Raw genomic sequence first — 20322 nt, forward strand, 5'->3', positions numbered from 1 at the left:
TGATTAGGGAGTCCTCAGAGGTTCGGGAGTTGCAGATGGGGCCCTTGGAGGAAAAAATATCCTTGTATGCAGACAATGCTCTATTATACCTTAATGATGCTGACCAGTCTCTTTTGGCAGCACTTCATATATTTGATCTCTATGGGTCCTTCTCTGGTATCCGGATCAATTGGTCTAAATCGCTTCTTCTCCCTTTTGATGCCCGTAACTCAATCTATGTATCCTTCACCATTGCATTGGGTTGATGAATGTCAGTACCTTGGCATTCAGGTGACTTAGGTATCTGGCCCGTAATCTTCATCCTCTTCTTTTGTCCCTCAAAGCACAGTGCTCTGCTTGGGCTGACCTTCCCTTGAATTTACTTGGCCGTATTAATCTCATCAAAATGATCTGCCTAAATTTAATTACATCTTCTAGAATTGCCCTGTTTGGATCCCCCCCCCCCCCTTTTTTTTTTTTTAAACTTACCTCGATAGATGTATGTTTATTTGGCGTGGCTCTCTTCCTCGGCTGGCGAAGTCCACTCTTTGGTGGTGCAGAGGTTCTAGATCTAATGCGTGTTTGGAGGCAGCCTCCTTGGGCTCTCTATCGGACCCAAGTAACTTCATATATACGGGACCAAGGGCATATGAAGGGGGGCGGGAATCTACGCATACTACGTGGAGGGTGTGAATGGCTGCTCGGTGTCGCTTTCTTTCTCCTGGTCAATGGTCTCCAGCTCAACCACTTTGGAGTAACCCTTCTCTTCCTCAATTCCATCCCATTCCGGACCCTCTAATTTGGAAGCAACACGGGGTTAGGACTTTGGCTGACATTATGCCATGGGGGGGGGCTCATGCTGAGACATGCTGTGAGGGCTCAGTTCGGCCGGGTGCCTCTCCTCCTCCAGACTGACCCTGTTGAGGAGCTGATGACTTCCCCTGAATTGGTGAAGCCTCTCTCTGCTCTGTATGGGGAGCTTCTTAATGTTAATTTTTCCAATCTTGAACGTGTGTGGGACCGATGGCGAGCGGATATTCTGACCTTAGACAAGAAGGATTGTTTGAAAAAAGGGTCCTAAGCTGGTCATCTCTTCTAGGGAAGAAATGATTCAGGTCAAATTACTTCATAGAGTTTATTATACCCCTCAGAGAGTTCACGCAATTTTCCCTGCCCGGGACCCTGTTTTCGTGTGCAACCGGGGTCCTTTTCTCATATGTTTTGGTCATGCCCCATGATTCTTGCCTATTGGTGTGAGATTTATCTCAGGTTGTACTTGTCATTACCTCTCTTGCCAGAGTTAGCCCTGCTGGGTATTCATGAGGATGACCAATGGTCCCACCACATTAAACTTCTTATATCTAACCTACTGTTTAATGCTAAAAAAAAAAAAAAAAAAAAAAAAAAAAAAGGGATTGTTTAAATGGACTTCTTCAGCCCCTCCGAAGTTGTCAACATAAGAGGCACGGGTAGACGCCGCTCTACCCATGTATAAACTCGCGTACATTAATCCTACCCTTTTTCTCTCCCCCTCCCGGCCCACTAGAAATCCACATAGATTAATAGAGGGCCATATTAGACTTTGTTGTTGTTTGCAAGTCTGCACAAAATTGCAAAGGTTTGTTGAGAGTTCGGAGCATATGTTTACCAGGGTGCAAGGGTGGGCATTAACACAGATGAGTATTCTGAACCTGCAATATGAGTCGAGGATGAACCAATCTTTGAGCTGGAAAGCTATAGAGTTTAAGCAGTAACCACTCCCAGGTTTTGTTTTTTTCTTTTTTAAAGAAATCAAGTGGGTAATTGATTTAGGCTGATTTAATTGATTTCCCACAAAGGTGGGAGCACATAGGGGTTTGCCGAGCATGGAAATGGGTTTCTTGGGCACAAAAAATGTCAGCCTTGAGGTTGGAGGTTTCCTTCCACATTGATGCCCTTTTGGCTGATTATTCAGGCCTGAGTGAGCGATACCATTCTGTGAAGTCCATGTGGAGAGTAGGATAGAACAATGAGGATGGAGATAGCACTGGGTGCAGTAGGATAGTAACCTCTGACACAGAAGGGGGAAACTTAGACACTTGAAGATACAGGAGCCAGTGTCTCAGTAACAGTGGAGGATGCTGGTGAATAGAGGTACTTTGTGACCAACAACAGCTGTGTAAAGTGAAATATAACCAACAGTCAGGAACAAGGCGAGTTAACACTGTGCCTTAGAGTGCTGGATAGCCCATCAAATAATTCTAGGTTTATGGCAAAACATGCAGAAGTTATGCTCCACCAATAGGTGAAATGTGAAAGAGTTAGCTTACTCCCAGCTGGATACAGTAGTGTTGAAAAACTTCAACTTGACCATTTAGGGTCCCACCAGTGTTTTGAAGAATGGATGCTCTTTTGTTTGAGGCCATTGGCAACCCTGTGGAGGAGGTACTGGGGTCAGAAGGGGGTGCTGGAGCTTCCAAGAAGATATCCCATCTTCTAAGGAGTTGGAGCCCCTCTTCTAGTTCTTTTACCCTGGATGTCTACCCATTGCAGGTTACAACGAGGGTCCAAGGATAGCGCCAATGGCGGATAATCTTGTGATTCCTGAGGCACTTTGATGATTGTCGCAAGATTCTTACACCTCTGCAGGGTGTACTGGGACAGGTCATGAAACAGCTGCAGTGAAATAGATTCAATAATTCCTCTTATTTTAATATTATTGTGGCAGGATCTATCCTCCAGATCTGCCATTTTTGCTCTGAGCCAGTGCAATTCATCTCTATGCAATTCATGTGAATCTACTAAGGAGTTAAAGGGGATACGTATTCCTCCATGATTTCCTCAATCTGCCCGACCCACTCCCCCACCACTCAAACATTTTTTAAAACTTTGTATTCAGGGTAGCATAATCTGTCTGAATGGACCCACATAGTGACAGGAGCATGTATTTGAGAGTGAAATCAGACACAGGCTGTCCAGTAGTAGGGGAAGAAAAAAAAAAAAAAAAAAAGCAAAAGGGGACAAGGCATTACCAGGGAAGAGTGAAAGTCTGCTTGTGTATTGCCTACCTCCATGTCATTCAAGAGAGAAGGGTCCCCATCCTCCTCCATGTTTGGCATGGACTGAACAGGGGTAGATGGTGTGGAAGATCCAGAGCTGGAAGATTCCGCTGGTATGGTATTGCACTCATTCCCCATGTCAATGGATAGTGGCTGCAGGGAACTCCATGTTGTGGCTGGTTAGCTGCAGGGGTGTTAATTTTTTTTTTAAAAACTACTTGTCCAAGGGACTAAAAATCGAGATCCAAATCTAATTATCCCTCATAACAACCTACTTGTCCTGATGAAAAAAATAGTCATTTTAACCAAAACTGTATTTAATTAAGGCTGACCTTCCGTACACTCAGCAACCACACCTCTGATCATTCCTACACTCAGAGCGACACCTCTTATCCCAACAGTGGTGGCCTGCTGAGCGTAGGTGTGGCCGGAGGTCGCATGCCACCTACGACCATAGCCATACTCAGCAGGATACCTCTGATTATCCCTATGATCAGCAATCACAAAGTACAATGTTGTGTGTGGATGTGGCAGGTGGAGTAGATAAGAAGTAATAGGGCAGAGTTTGATGTGAGTTGCCATTGATATGTCCTGTATGGTGGTCCGGGTCCTGATAGGCGTTTGTGTGTTCTGCAGAAGAGTGTAGGTAGACAGAGGCATACTAATGGAGAGGAGAGAGTGCTGAGGTGAGGGGTGCAGGAAGAACAGCTTGTCAGCATGTCCAAGAAGAAGGAGGAGGCGGAAAGCAAAGTGTGGGAGTGGCCACCAAGCGGAGTTGGGCCACCAAGCGGAGTAGATAGGCTATGGGAGCCGCAGAGCTAGCGAGAGGACGCTGGAGAAGGGACGGCCTGCACCGGACAACAGAATGGATGAGTGTAGCACGCTAATTCTGGTGTAGCATGAAGATCTGTTCATACTTTACCAGTGTTCGCTCCGTGGAACAAAAAAATAAAAAATAAACAAAAATTAGGAAACCCTGCCGCTTGACTGCAGCAGGTTTGAATGTAAATAAAAACCACCTGCCCAATGCCAGGGACTGCAAGTGGTGCATGCGGTGGAAGCCACCATTTTTCTGTAGCCTCCTCTTTCTGCAAAAGCTGGAGGATATAAGAAAGCTATCTCAAAAGCTGCCGTGGGACTCAAGTCAGGTACATTTTTCAGCTGAGGAGCAGAGCGTACTCGGAAAGTGGCCATTACTGAGAGCAGTAGCCATGCCCCATAAAAAAAAATTAATTTGAAGCACCCTCCTCCCCACATGCAAATGCATGTGAGGAATTGCTATGTACATCAGAGAGCAATAATTGTAGAGCCAAACCCTCTGTTTAACTCTTAACTGGTAACCTGTAAAGACTTAACCACTTCTCTAGTGGGCACTTATACCCACTTCCTGCACAGGACAATTTTCAGCTTTCAGCGCTGTCGCACTTTTTGACTTACAATGGCGCGGTCATGCAACATTGTACCCATATGAAATGTTTACCTTTTGCTCCCACACAAATAGAGTTTTTTTGGTGGTATTTAATCGCCACTGGGTGTTTTATTTTTTGCGCTATAAAAAAAAAAAAAAAAAAAAAAAAGCAAAAATAAAAAAAAAAAATTTTAAAAAAGTTTGTTTCTATTATAAAATTTTGCAAACAGGTAATTTTTATCTTTCACTGATGTGCGTTGATGAGGCTGCACTGATGAGGTGGCACAGATAAGCAGCACTGATGGGTGGCACATCTGTTTTCTGACAATTGCCGGTTATCAGCAGTACTTTCCTCACGCTGTCGATAATCGGCAACTGCATTTACCCGATGATCTGCTGTGTCCCTGGACACAGCTGATCACGTAGTAAAAGGCCGCTGTGATTGGCCTTTTACTACATCACATGATCAGCTGTGTCTATAGGACACAGATCACCAGGAGGGCAAGTTCTGGGAGGACATCATATGACACCCTCCCAGAACTGGATAACAGCACTGTAGCTGTCATTTGGCTATAGTGCGGTTGCCAAGCGCTGCATACGGATAATTTAAAGTGTTAGTAAACCCACAACAGTAAAATCAGTCTGTATATGAAGTAAAGCATGCTTGTTATACTCACTGTGGAACCTAAGGGGTTAATCCTCTGCTTTGTGTAAAAAGGCCCTTTGATCCTCTATTCTGTTCCTCCTCTTTTTCAAGCGACCACCTCTTACAGCCAGACTGAACCATAGGCATGCACATGCTCAGTTTGCTGTGTACTGCTAGAGAGGTTTTGTTTTTCTTGGTAGAGTGCATGTGGTCAGCACAGGGCCAATCAGCACTGGTCAGAGGTCAGGGGTTTTGCATCCTCCAAAAGCAGAAAGAAAACTCCTCCAACAAGCTTTAGCTAGTGCTGGGCTGGACACAGATAGAAACCACAAAACTGCTCTACCTTCTGATGAGAAAAGGTATTTAGCAGTTTATATATACTGAAATCATTGCACTTCCATGTTCTGAGTACTGATGGAGACCAGATACAGTGAATGCAGGGTCCAGGATTTAGTAACACTTTAATGTAACATACTGTAGTTTGTCACCATTCCACCAGCATGCACAATTTAAAAGCACATTATAGCTATTTACTCAACATAACAGCATCTTTTATATTTTACCAATAAAAAAAAATTATATTGAATCCATGTGCACTCAATTTTTTTTTTAAATGTGCATTTAATAAATCACTGCGTGAATATCATGATTAAAAAAGAAAAAAAAATTCAACAACCAGTATTTATTCTCCGGGGCCTTTGGTTTAAGAAGATATATAATGTCTGGGGTTCTAAGTAACAATCAAGTGGGGGGGGGGGTAAATGCAGATTTTTACATACCCGTGAGACATGTCAGAATTGGCTATGACTCAACTGCTACAACTACTGCTGTGAACGAGACCAACTCATGGCATTAATTTGCTAGATAAGGCACCCCAAAACATACAATGCACAAATACACACGGAGTCACAGACGTGCATACGAAGAGCACAGATAGATTAAAGGGCGATACGTGCAAAAAGAAATAACACGGCTGCCGACCTCCTTCTAGATTCGGACACCACGCTATCGTCCCATATCCATAGAAAAAGGACTATTGCAGCCCTGAAATACATATCTTAATAAACAAATTCGCAACTTCCATCACCTAAACATTGTAAATTCTTCCCCCACAATCATAGCATGTCAGCTTGTTCGATCACCCAACCAGTTCTCTCGTTCACTTACTTCAAACTTGCGGTTCGCCATAAAAGTCAGGACATCAGTCAGCTGCCTCCACCGTCCTACGTCATCTAATCGCGACCTATTAGAAGCGATGCGAGGCCAATAGAGACTGGCTGCAGAATGCAGCTCTAGTATCGAAAGGAAACATGTGACCTCCACTTTTTTTTTATTTAATTAACTTTAATGTAACAAACAACCAGTAGACACAAGTGGAGGTGACATGTTTCTTATCACATATTTCCTGTATATACATTTCAAGTGGGTGCGGATGCAAACTGGAGCTCCACTCTGGACAGGACACTAGCCCCCCTAAGGATATACCCTCCTTCCTGACCAGGCCTTTTTTTGTGTTATGGTGCTGCGTTACTTTAACTGACAATTGCACGGTCATGCAACTCTGTACCCAAATTAAGTTTACATCCTTTTTTCCCCACAAATTGAGCTTTCCTTTGGTAGTATTTGATCGCCTGTGCATTTTTTATTTTTTGCGCTATAAAAAAAAGTGATAATTTTGAAAAAAAACAATATTTTTGACTTTTTGCTACTAAACATGTCCAGTAAAAAAATGTACAAAATCAAATTTCATCATAAATTTAGGCCATCTGCATGCCTTTGCTAAAAAAAAATCCCAATACATGTAAATTAATTGGTTTACGTGAAAGTTATAGCGTTTACAAATACAGATACTGGAATTTTTTTTCTACTAGTAATGGCGGCGATCAGTGACTGCGGCGGACATTCTGACACTGGGGGAACTGACTTGGTGTCACTGACATGCCCAGTGACACCAATACAGTGATCAGTGCTAAAAAAAAACTAATGGCACTGGGTAGGAAGGGGTTAACAAGAGGAGCGATCAAAGGGTTAATTGTGTGCAGGAAGTGTTTTACTAGGGGGCAGTGTGTTGGTGCTTCACTGTAAGCACACTGCTCTGGATGGCTGTGCTATACTCGGCGGAAGAGTAGTGGCCCGTGCGGGGTGAGCTGGTGAGGCTTCCATCCTTCCGAGGACTGTCGGCGGTGATCCTGGACAGAGCGCCGGGTTGCCGGGAGACGAAATGACACGGCATGACCACGTGGTCAGCTGCGGAGGAGTGCTGGGAGGAGGAGAAGCCTGCCGGCGTCCTAAGGAGACAGTTCCCCAGCTGGATAGCAGTGGATGCGGGGGTGTAGGATAAGAGAGGGACCCGGAGGAATCCCCCCAAGGAGTGGATACGGCCAGGAGAAGTTTTGCACCAGAAGGAGAAAAAGCCTGAAGCCGCCTCACAGAAGAAATTAGAAGAGAGGAGGGTGAGTGAGAGGGGGGGTGGTGGGAAATAGGGGGAGGGGTACGGGGGGTGGGTAGTTAGGTTAACACTCTGTGATATGAGAGGAGTCACATTAGTAAATAGAAAAGCAGAGAGGGGACGGAGGGGAGGAGAGGAGGTAAAAGAAGGATAGAAGAGATACAGTTTATAAAACTTACAACGTAAATGGGTTCAATTGCCCCGGGAAGAGATTCAGGTTGTTTAAGGAGCTACAACATAGATTATCTTCAGTGTTTTTTTTTACAGGAGACACATCTGGAGATAGAGAAAAATGTGAAGTTAAACTCTAGATACTATCCAGTGTGGTACTATGCAGACTCCCCAATCAGAAGAGCAAAGGGTGTAGCAATAGGGTTTGCAAAGAATATAAGGTTTGAGCTGGAGCATAGAGTGACAGACCCTGAAGGGAGATTTCTGTTTCTAAAGGGTAAATTACAAGAAATAGAATGTACAGTAGCTAATATTTATTGTCCAAATAAGAAGCCGGAGATATTCTTGAAAAATGTATTGAAAAAACTGATGGATTTTAAAAAAGTGGTTTGATTGTAGCTGGAGATTTTAATCTATGGATTCGCAGGTGGATGCAACCTCTTCTGCGCAGAGAAAAGAGAGTAGGTCTCTGAGATCATTGAAGAGGTTGATATATGAATGTCAATTGGTGGATATATGGAGAATTAAGCATACGAAAGATAGAGACTATACTTTCTTCTCACGTGCACATGAGACATATTCGAGACTGGATTATATATTGTTAGAACATCGATTTATAGAGTCCTTCGTCAAAGTAAAAATTGAAGTAATGTCAATATTGGATCATGCTCCTGTTACAATTAAATTAAGATGGGGAAGGGAGTTGAATGGGGGAATAGTATGAAGGTTGAATGAGACACTTCTCCTGGATCTGAAGACTGATCAAAAAATAAAGGAAGAAATAGAGTGATTTTTTTGAGGAAAATGATACTGGAGATGTGTCACTGGCTACAATATGGGAGGCTCACAAGGTTTATATTAGAGGAATTCTTATTGCGATCGGGGCAAAAAAGAAAAGGGAAAGGAGAGAAATAAATTAATGGGCTTCTAAAGGAAGTAACTGATCTTGAACAAATACATAAAAGTAGAATAACAAAAGAGATAATGAAGAAGGTAATAAATAATTAATAAAATGCCAAGTGAAAGGTATAGATGGGGAGATAGGCCTGGAAAGTATTTAATGAGAGCCCTGAGGAAAAAAAAGAATAGGAATTATATAGAAAAAATAAGAAATCCCAAGGGAGAACTGGTTCATTCAACCAAAGATATTGCTAAGTGAAAGGAATTTGTGCTTCTAATCAATCACTGGTAGGTTTCGGCCCCCCATTAGGCCTAAGAGACTGTGTTCTGGAATGAAAGAAATTAGCATGCACACACAGGTTTCCAGAAGACAATCTGAATCTTTATTCATAGATTCTTCCTCTTATATTGTAACAAAGAAAACCATACAATAGAATTTGTCAAGGCTGTGAACGTGAGACTTCTCAGACCTTGAAATCAGTTACAAGTAACCAACAGTTATTTTCCCATGGGACAGAAGTATTTGACTTTTAACTATATCATAGCAGAAACAGATGCTGTTAGTACAAAGAAATAACTGGATACTTTCCCTGCCTCTACCAAGGCTAAGCTAAGATAGGAAACAAAAGAATATTGTGAGTACAGTTCTAAAACACATATACAGCTTATTTTCATTAACTCATTCTGGGTATAATACAAAAGCAATTAATCAAAATGGAATACAAGAAACAACCTGGAGTGAGGACAGACCAAAAACATACATTTCCCTTCAATCCCCTCTTAAATCATTATTTACATATATGATTTTTATTCCCCCTTATACAACATAGTTCTTTTACTGCTTCTTTCTGTATTTGGCCAGATAACTGTGGTACTCCTTAGGTTTTGGGTTGATTGGGGCAGCTTGTTCTTGGATCTCTTCTTCATACATAGTCATTTCTATACCTTTGTTCATAAGCTTCTTTATACAGGGAATCACACAACACACTATGAGGGCTATGAGTAGCAGGGTAACTACAATAATCACCCCTATTTATACTAGCACCTGCTTCCATCCTTTCAGCCACCCAAAATATTAATCCTATGGGTCAGTGATCCCTGAATTCTTTTTGAACTCTTCTGACAGATCAGACAGTTTTTTTATAGCCTGTCAGGGCTCCCGGTAAGACCAGAGATGTGTGAACTGACACAGGGAAACGCAGGCTCAAGTATGGTGTAACAATATAATTTATTAAAGGCTATACACAAATATAACACGCACAATATAACAAAACCAAACCTCCAACTGATAACGGAATGTACACAGACAAGAGCAGTAAGGGCTGGTGAGGTGGAGTGGTCAGGCAGGCCGGGTCAGGAACCATCGGGCAGACAAGACACAAAGGAGCAGGCAGAGCGTAGTCAGACGGGCCGGGTCAGGAACAATCAGGCAGACAAGGTACCAAAGGAGCAGGCTGGAGAGTGGTCAGGAATAGCCGGGGTCAGGACAGGCGGAGTTCATTCATAGTCAGGATCAAAGCAGAATCAGGAATCAGGCAGGAAGCAGACAGGATGCAGGTACAGGGGCTCATGGGAAACATACACCAAGGGACTGACTGCAGGTCTGGCCATTCCTTAAATACACCTCCTGCAATCAGCCTCAGGTGATGGCTGACTGCAGGAGTGAGCTTCTGGTTGCTGAGAGCACCCGCTGGCCAGCCCTGGTACTGCAGCCCACACGACAGATGAGTCCCACCAGCATTGGCGAGTCCATTCCTGACAGTACCTCACCTCAAGGAGCGGCCTCAGGACGCTCCAAACAGTCCTTAGTGGGCAAAATGTTCCACCGCCTGGGTCAGGTAACTGGCTGGATATCAGGGGCTGGCACATCAGGCTGGGCAGCATGCGGAGGCACATCATGCTGGGCAGCGGAAAGAGGCACATCAGGCTGGGCAGCAGACAGAGGCACATCAGACTGGGCAGCAGGCAGAGGCACATCAGGTGGAGCAGCGGGCACCGGCCATCGGGCGAGGCAGCGGGCGAGGCAGCGGGCAGCGGGCCATCGGGCGAGGCAGCGGGCACCGAGTCATCGGGCAGAACAGCAGGCACTGGGTCACCGGTGATCAAATACCTTTGTGTGAAAAAGGACATAAATTTCATTTCGGTACAGCATTTCATGAACATGCAATTACCACCTGAAATAGTGCAATGCCAAATAGCAAAAAAATGGCCTAGTCATTAACCACCTCCCGCCCGCCGTATAGGGAAATGACGGACATGCGGGAGCTCTCTTGTTCTGGAAGGACGACATATGATGTCCTCCCACTCTAGCTATGTATGCGTGCCCCAGGGATCATGCAGCGCAGCAATTGGTGGTGAACTGTGTGTCTAGACCACAGCGGATCACTGATCACGGTAAAGAGCCGATGGAGTAGGCTCTACCATGTGATCAGCTGTGTCCAATCACGCCGACAGCCCTTGAGGAGAGGCGAGCCGGTAAGTGGCATTCCTCAGAGGGACATCTATGCTGATAATCAGGGCACTGATCATCAGTGCCCTGATTATCAGTGCAGCCCCATCAGTGCTGCCTTTCAGTGCAGTCTTTAAGTGCCTATCATTGCTGCCGATCAGTGCCCATCAATGCCAGATATCAGTGCCCATCAATGCCCCATATCAGTGCCCATCAGAGCTACCTTTCAGTGCCCATTAGTGAGCCTATCATTCCCTCCTCATCAGTGCAGTCTATCATTACCCATCAGTGCCACCTATCAGTGCCAATCAGTACCACCTTTCAGTGCCCATCAATGCTGCCTTTCAGTGCCCATCCCTGCTGCCTATCAGTGCCAATCAGTGTTGCCTATCAGTGCCACCTATCAGTGCCCATCAGTGATGCCTGTTAATGCCCATCAGTGCTGCCTATAAGTGCTTCCTCATCAGTGCAGTCTATTAGTACCTGTCAGTCCTGCCTATTGGTGCCCATCACTGCCGCCTATCAGTGCCAATCAGTGTTGCCTATCAGTGCCAAATATTAGTGCCCATCAGTGCTGCCTTTCAGTGCCTATCAGTGATGCCTAATAATGCCCATCAGTGCCTCCTTATCAGTGCAGTCTATTAGTACCTATCAGTGCCAATACGTGCCACTTGTCATTGCCAGTCAGTTCTGCCTATCAGTGCTGCCCATCAGTGTCAGTCAGTGCTGCCTATTAGTGCCCATCACAGGCATCAGTGCCACCTATCAGTGTCCATCAGTGCCAGATATCAGTGCCCAGTGATGCCTTTCAGTGCCCATCAGTAATACCTGTTTATGCCCATCAGTGCCGCCTATTAGTGCCTCCTCATCAGTGCAGTCTGTCACAGATCGCACGATCGCCACCCTCAACATGCGACGATCGCACGACCGTGACGTCCAATATGTTACGATCGCTGCGTCAGACCCCAGACCTTCTCACCAAATTCGTGACCGAAGGACTGGCCGATCTAAAACCGCTATGTGACATGCGTAACAATGCCACACCCAGCATGATTTTCCAGCTAATGGACAACCGATCGATGTGCCGTCAGCCTGAGCGATTGTTACTGGGTCAGGTTAATTACGCAACTAACCCTTTCACACTGCCCCCACCTCCTTTTTATCAGAGAAAGAGGAAACTCGGGGTTCAGCTAATACACTATAATGATTGAAATAATTGTCTGTATAAAACGGTCCGCAGGACGGTTATACAGAGGTTAAAACAAACAGTAGCGTTCTCTTAAAAGGCAGGGATTCTTAAATTGCAATTGAGAGCTTATAGAAACAGTTCAACACTTTCAGAAGGAAAGATTTTTTACTTAATGGGTCAAACAGGTGCAATAAAAATATTTACAGAAAAGATGTAACTAAGATATATATATATATATATATATATATATATATATATATATATATATATATATAAAACAGCACAGCACAGCAAAGAGATAACAGGGAGAAGTTAAAGGGTTACTGTAAGTTACTTGCCATTTAAGCCTTGAATGGAAGCAGATCACGTTTCAGAGCGAAAGGTCTCCCCAGGTGGTATATTGATGTTAAGAATGGGAGAAGACTTTAACTTAACTGACTTAGGCCTGCTAGCCTGTTTTTAAAATGTCCGAGCAGGGGGGTGGCTTTGAGTAACTGACCAATACTCTGTTTACGGAGGGATCGTCGGGCGGAACCCTAAATTAGAACCAACATCTTTCATAATTCATATTCTGGTCTATACCTTCTCAGCTCCACGAGCGATAGTCTACCCGCGGGTATATTATTACACAGACAAGTCTGAGGATTATTTAGATATGAATTATGAAATTATGTGTTGCACAGTTCACAAGTTCTATGTTTCGGCTTCCCTGATCGCCCAAGATAAATGAGTGACCCATCAAACTGTCCGTCTGCTCATTGGCCATCTGATGAGGTGCCTGGTTTTTGTGTAAGTCTTCCATATTCCAAGATATGAGACATAGGGGAAAAATTGATTTGAGAAGTGTTCATCTAATTCTGTCACCTATGCTGCGCTAGGTTCATCAGGTCAGCATTTCTTTCAACTTCTGGGAAGGCTCCTTATCTGTTTCATGATGTGTGAAACTACACAGGTTCTCCAGGCAGTGCAGCACCATGTGGCTCCCTGCTGGGATCTGGCCTGTGACACTTTTAACACACACACACACATCTGTCACTGTGCCTCTCAGGAAGGGAGGGGTAGGAGAGAAATGGATACCCTTAGCAAGATGGAGTCTGAAACCAAAATGGTTGAACCGCGTCCATCTCAGATTCGCGCGTTTGCGACACAGTCTATCAATACCCATTGTCACGATCACGGCGCCAGATCCCAGCCCTCCTCACCAAACTCGTGACCGAAGGACTAGCTGATCTAAAACCGCGATGTGACGTGTGTAACAATGCCACACTCAGCTGCACCCTGCACAATGATTTTCCAGCTAAATGAACCACAATCGATGTACCGGCAGCCTGAGCTATTACTGGGTCAGGTTAATTACGCAAATAACCCTTCACACTGCCATCACCTCCTTTTTGTACAGAGAAAGAGGAAACTCGGCAATATCAGCTAAAACACTATATTGGTTGAGATAATCGTCTGCATAATACGGTTACCACAGGCCGATTATGCAGAGAGTTAAACAAACACAGTAGCGTCTCTTTAGAGGCAGGAATTTGTAAATTGCAATAAAGCGCAGCAAAGAGATATCAGAGAGAGGTGAAAGGGTTAAGGTACTTGCCAAAGTCCTGGGTTAGCAGATCCAAGTTTCAGAGCAAAAGGGCATGGGTCTCCCCAGGTGGTACTCATGTTAAAATGGGAGACTCAACTCACACTCTTAGGCCTGACAGCCTCTTTTGTAGTCCCCAGCAGGGGGTGTCCCTGAGGTCAAGGACCAATACCCCGTTTAGGGCATGTAGGTATGGGTGGATACCTCAACTAGAGCCAAAATCTCCCATAACTCATAATGTGGCCCATAACTTTCCAGCTGCACAAGTGACATTCCACCCACGGGTAGATTATTATGTAGACACGTCTGAGGATTGATTAGATATGAATTATGTAATTCTATACTGAACGGTTCAGGAGATCTACTTTGCTGCTTTCCTATGTCTTCAATGATGCCTGTCAATACCCATCAGTGCTGCCTATCAGTGCCATCTATCAGTTTCAGCCTTATTAGCACACATCAGTGAAGGAGAAAGATTACCTATTTACAAAATTTTATAACAAAAACTAAAAAACTTTTTTTTCAAATTGTCTTCTTTAGTTTCTTTAGCAAAAAAAAACAAAAACCCAGTGGAGATTAAACACCACCAAAAGAAGGGGGTGAAAATGCCTGGTAGACAAGTGGTTAACACCCCGGTCACATCAAGCCCAACTTTGAAATTGTGCGACTTACAGTGAAGTCGCACAATTTCAAAGTTGGGGGGACATGACAATTTCAGTTGTGATTGCAAATCATCTGACACAGATATCTATGCAAATCGCACCAAAAGTAGTGCATGCACTATTTTAGAAATCTATGACTGCTGTAATTGCGGACAATTTCTCCTAGATTGTAAGCTCGAAAGAGCAGGGCCCTCGAACCCCTCGTGTATCACATTGTATTGTTCTGTCACATGTTCTGTCCCTCTTTGTAATGTACAGCGCTGAGCGAACTATTGGCGCTTTATAAATACTGTATAATAATAATAGGGTGCGACTTGGCATGTGATTTGCAAATTGCATGCAACTGGCGTCTTAGGGGGGTACATCTTCCGGAGGGCACTAAAACAAAAATGGAGTGGAGGTCACGTTTCTTCTCCAGAGTGGAGCTCCATTCTGCACCCAGTCTGCAGGCACACTCCCTTGAAAAGTATACACAGAAACTGTGTCAGGAAACATGTGACCTCCACTTCCTTGAGTTGTATCTATTGGTTGTTTGTTACATTAAAGTTCATTAAATAAAAAAAAGTGGAGTGGAGGTCACATGGTTCCTGTCGAGTGGAGCTCCACACTGCAGCCTCTGCTTGTTTGTTACATTAAAGTTCACAAAAGGAGGGGGTTGGAGGTCACGTGTTTCCCTTCGAACATGAAGCTCCATTCTGCAGCCGTATTGAACCCCATTCACTGTGCTAGTCTTTCCGTCAAGGCCACGCCTTCGAGCGTCAGGGCGCCGGTGGTGGGGGTAGGGCTCTAAAGGCCAGGGAGCTGTACGCAGACGCAGTGTTTACTGCGTGAGCGGTGGTAGGGCCTGTATACTGCAAACATGGTGAAGAAACGGACGAGGCGAATCGTTATCGATTCGGATACTGGAGACAGCGGTAGCGATTCGAACCTAGATCAGGTGAGAAATCACTTTTAATGCCATACGTACCGCTGGAATGACTCTGGACTGTTCTTTGGGCCTGGGGACTGACCCACACCTAATGCCCACTAACAGTTCATGCATGTGTGTTACCTGGTAGTACGCTGCTCGGGCCCACCTGTGTGAGATTCCCTCTGGTTTCTCACGTGTAGTGCTGCTGGTTTGGGGAGGGTTCTAGTACTCTTTCATTGAAAAGCTGTGAAGCCTTCGTCCTGTGTTATTTAACATCTGCTACGGTCCCTGTACCGACGGTGGTCCACTGTCTGATAAGGGGGACCCGAGTGTGGCATATAACATCATCAGGTGGCTCAACGTAATATCCCGTTCTACTGAAAGCTGTCAGACACTGCAGACAATAGGAGTTGCTGGGGACTTGAGCAAGCAATTAGCCCTGGTGACCTAGCATGTGAGTTTACTAGAGATTTCTGCTGTCAAAGTGGCTTTAAATTAATAAACAAAGGTGAAATCCTGTAAAATGCCTGCTCCCACTCTGCTTCTAAGCGTTATACTAACTGGTCCTGTAAAGGAAAGATGTAATTACTTAACCACTTGCGTACTGGGCATTTATACCTCCTTCCTGACCAGGCCAATTTTCAGCTTTCAGTGCTATTGCCCTTTGACAATTGCGCAGTCATGCAACATTGTACCCACGTGAAAATGTTTTTTTTTTTTTCCACACAAAGATTTATTTTGGTGGGATTTACTCGCCGCTGGGTGTTTTTTAGTTTTTTGCGCTATAAACAAACTTTTTTTAACATTTTTTTTTTCTTTTTCTCCACTGATGTGTGTTGATGAGGCGGCACTGGTGGGTGGCACTGCTGGGCACCGATCATCAGTGCTCTGATGATTGGTGCCGATCCCTCCTCTGACAACTGCCGGTTCTCGGCAGTACTTTCCCCATGCTGTGACAGCGTCAGGAAAGTGCAGCCATAAAAATACAAAATGCAGCGCCCTAGAAAATGAACTGCATTCCTTTATACCAGATGTGAGTGCTTTCTGTCAGAATACTTTTTACCATTGAATTAATAAACTTACTGCACTATGTAGCACTTCTCTTTCTGGCTCATTTATATTGAGCTATTAAGGTGGATTCCTTAAGTGCTTTATATTGGGTACATACACACTTAAAGTGGAGATTTCCTGGAATCCGGCGAGTAGCAGTGGATGATCAGCTGAAGTGCAGACATATGCCAGATGTTCCCTGTGGTTACCCCAGGATGTTGATGGCCAGGAGTGGTCTGTGTTACTCAAAGGCGCTTTTTACTGCGCTATCTGGTTAGTGCAATATATTCTCATTCCTACGTTCACTGGAAGCATGGATTTTCACCTACCTGTATATTGGACATTTGGGGGTTTATTTACTAAACCTGGTTGACTCAATCTTGGGCACTTGTGCATGGTAGCCAATCAGCTTCTAACCTCGGCATGTTCAGTTAAGCTTCAGCAATAAAACCTGGAAGCTGATTGGTTTTTATGCAGAAGTGGACAAGATTCTGAGTCAACCAGGTTTAGTAAATAAACACCTTGCTGTCACCTACGCACCATTTGCGTCACACTTTCACTGTTGCGCTCCACAGCGCATTTATTTTCATCCTTATTTGGACTGTACACTTAACACGTAAGCATTTAAGATTGTTATATGTGCGTTTACCTAGACGCTTTTTTATTGAGCCACATGAGTCTTTATTAGGGAGTTTTTACTGTTATATGAGGTTGTCATTTTCTAGAGTGCTGCATTTTCTATTTTTATGGCTTATGAGGGTTGGAGGTTTAAACTTTTGTCAGCTGCTTTTTATTACTATTTTTCTCTAGCGCTCGTTTACTCATTTTTACTAATTCGGAAAGTGCAGCCGATAGCCGGCAATTGCATTTGCCGGTGATCAGTGTGTCATTGGACGCGGCTGATCACATGGTAAAAGGCTACTTTGATTGACCTTTTACCACATCACGTGATCAGTTGTGTCCGTAGGAGACATATCTGTGCAATGGCGACAGATTACGTGAATTTTTAATTTCCATAGGTGATGCTTACATAGGAGGGCTAGTGCTAGAATTACTGCCCTGGATCTGGCGTTCATGGTGATACTTCACATGCATGGTGCAATCTGTTTACGTACTGACATGTAAATATCCCCTTTGGCAATAGGCAGTGACAGGTATTCTTTTCTGAGACATCTGGGGTCTGTTAGAATTTAGATCTCTACTCTTCCCTTAAAGCATCTGATCACACCAAGATCAGTGTGATCAGATGCTTTCCCAATTTTTAAATGGTGCTGTTTATATCCTGCAAAACCTAAATAATGAAATGCTCGTAGCTTCTGGTCTCTTGGACCATAGAGATTCTTGGAAGCATTCCAGTCTCTGATCAGCTCTATTGTCAGTGGGCAGAATTGCTGGCTGCATTTCTGGGTTCCCCAGTGGTCCGGGAGAGCCCAAGAAAACCTTGGAAGGTGGTGGGGGGGGGGGGGGGGGCTGGGAAGAGAGTCCCACGTCTCCTAGATTGTAAGCTCCAAGGAGCAGGGCCCTCGAACCCCTCGTGTATTGAATTGTTACTCTACTGTCTCGTGTACTGTCTCCCATTATAATGTACAGCGCTGAGCAAACTGTTGGCGCTTTATAAATCATGTATAATAATAATCCCACTGCTTGTAAAAGCAATCCAGTGGCTAATTAGCAGCTAGGATTGTTTTTACATAAAAGCCGACCGCCAGCTCAAAAAATTGATACCAAGATGAAGCCTGTAGCTGCAGGCATTATCCTGGTATAACCACTCCAAGTCCAGCAATGGTGCTGGTCCATGTTGTTCATATATGTTTATAACAGCAGAGAACATGGGCATATGATGAATCAGGTCTGTGGACCAATATGACTGCAATTCATTATTTTTTTTTGTAATGCCCATGGGTTAGGCCCAAAAAAGTTTTAAATTCAGAAACTATAGGTGAATTGCCTGGCAAGAGCTGAATTTATGTGGGTGGCGATGTATTGCTGTACATATTAATTTGGGGGGGGGGGTGATCAAGGATATCCCTTTTCTTTTTTTTCACACTTTGCAATGCAGGAGCAATGAATGTGTTAGGTTCATGACTGTTAACCTCCCTGGAGGTATTCCTGAGTGTAGCTCGGGGTAAAGTTTCAGCACCACAAGCGGTAACTCCGAGCTACACTCAGGAATACCTTGCAGCGTTGCTCCGGGATCTCTTCTTCACTTGTCCTGTGCTCCCGCCATGTCCCCCCTGCAGTGTCCCTGGCAATGTCCTCTGGCCGATGCCCACGTCTGTCTTCCAGGTTCCTTTCCCTGCGACGTCAGGACATACGGGGGATGGAACTGGTGGGAAATTTTAAAGGTGACATTCGCAAAATTCACTAAAATCACATAGTAAAACATTACTGTATCAAACCATTTCACATACATTTTGTCCCTAGTGCTTTGTCCTGTGCCCTGCCTGCATTTTTACTGTTTCTTCCTTGAAACTGAGAAATGTCTATGGCATCCAAAAAGCGTCCCTTTAGGTCAAAAGCGGTTTTAGACCGGCTAGAGAACAGCGATAGTAAATTAGAACTACTTGCAGAATTGAGTGATGATTCGTGGGGAAATTTGTCATCAGACACTGAAAAGGATTTTGCGACTTTGCCCAGTGATGTGCGAACTGGTGCTCTATTTCAAATTTCAGTGTTTTTGGTTTGATTATATTATTGAATTTATTTTTTATGATTAAATTAGAATTTATGATTTTGTGTTTCAAATTTTAACATACCCGGAATGTTTACTAGACTCTTGTTCGAATAGATTTCAGTGAGTTATTCCTAAAAATTACAGGCCTACAATAAAAAAATACATATTTCCATGCAAAAAAAAGTACCGCTTTGAGACAGCTAGGCAGTTTAAATATAATAGTGATCTGTGATTGGTTCCAGCTAGTCACATGGTGCTGTGATTGGCCCCATGTATCATGTGAGTCCAGAGGCCTGGCAGTGGAGGAGTGCATGTTGGGGGTCCTTGCGAAAGGGCAAAGCTTTTATGAATGTGATTGGTTCATAAAAGCTTTGTTGTCATGATCATGTGATTACTTGGATTGTCATTCTGTTGTGTCCGGTGGAGTGGATGGACCTGTGTTGCCAAAAGACTAGCGACATACGGATATGTAGCTGCCGCCCATCTGCAGTGCTTTGCTGGTGGGCTGCTCAAAAGTGCTCAAAGAATAAGAACTCTGTTAGAGAAAAAAATCACCCATTAGTATACCCCCTTACACAAAACAATTAACATTTTGAAAATCCTCACCATTTAAAAGAAAAGTCTAGTTCTTATTTATTATTATTATTATTATTATTATTATACAGTATTTATATAGCAATATTTATTAGGATTTATCCCAGCAAGCATTCACCCGATATAAATCTGCTTTCTTAACATACAATTCCTCCCTTCATGCTGCCAAACAAGCCTACTTTGTCTCTCTTATTAATACCTTGTCATCCAGTCCCCATCTCTTCTCTACTTTTAACTCTCTACTTTGTCCACCTCCACCCAGTACCTCACTCGCTGCTCACGAGTTTGCAAATCATTTCAAAACAAGATTGCCGCAATTCGTAGGGGCATTGCCACTGCACAGACATCCATTCCACTTAGCATATACCTTATACTAAACCTCCCTCAACACTTTCCTCTTTTGACCTTGCTACTACTGAAGAGGTCACTACCTGCCCCCTGGATCCTGTCCCCTCACAACTAACTACGGTCACCCTCTCCTTCCATCCTATGCTCCCTCACTCACATCTTTAGTCTTTCCCTCTCTAATGGTGCCTTCCCCTCTAAAGCATGCGCACATCACAAGGGCCCTGCTCCTTGGAGCTTACAATCTAGGAGGGATGGGCTAATAGTACAAAA

At 44.1% G+C, this 20322-nt stretch overlaps 2 protein-coding genes across 5 annotated transcripts in view; one reads left to right on the top strand and one right to left on the bottom strand.

Moving 5' to 3' along the window:
• NDUFAF1 (NADH:ubiquinone oxidoreductase complex assembly factor 1) overlaps positions 1-6370 on the bottom strand; it is a 201388-nt gene extending 195018 nt beyond the window's left edge. For 3 of the 4 annotated variants that reach the window (XR_016307441.1, XM_089657834.1, XM_089657832.1), the window contains exon 1: positions 6239-6370. The gene's annotated coding sequence lies outside the window, so the exon portion shown is untranslated. The remainder of the gene's footprint in view (positions 1-6238) is intronic. The other variant, XM_089657833.1, reaches the window with a different exon arrangement.
• Positions 6371-15210: 8840 nt separating this feature from the next.
• Positions 15211-20322, top strand: part of RTF1 (RTF1 homolog, Paf1/RNA polymerase II complex component) — a gene marked incomplete at its 3' end in the record, with an annotated part of 142978 nt that continues 137866 nt past the window's right edge. The window contains exon 1 of the mRNA XM_089657824.1: positions 15211-15413. Coding sequence (XP_089513950.1) covers positions 15336-15413 — 78 coding nt within the window. The remainder of the gene's footprint in view (positions 15414-20322) is intronic.

Source organism: Staurois parvus, unplaced genomic scaffold (genome assembly GCF_062004578.1).
Source record: "Staurois parvus isolate SC_StPar_1 unplaced genomic scaffold, SC_StPar_1.0 ptg001032l, whole genome shotgun sequence".
Taxonomy (NCBI): Eukaryota; Metazoa; Chordata; class Amphibia; order Anura; family Ranidae; genus Staurois; species Staurois parvus.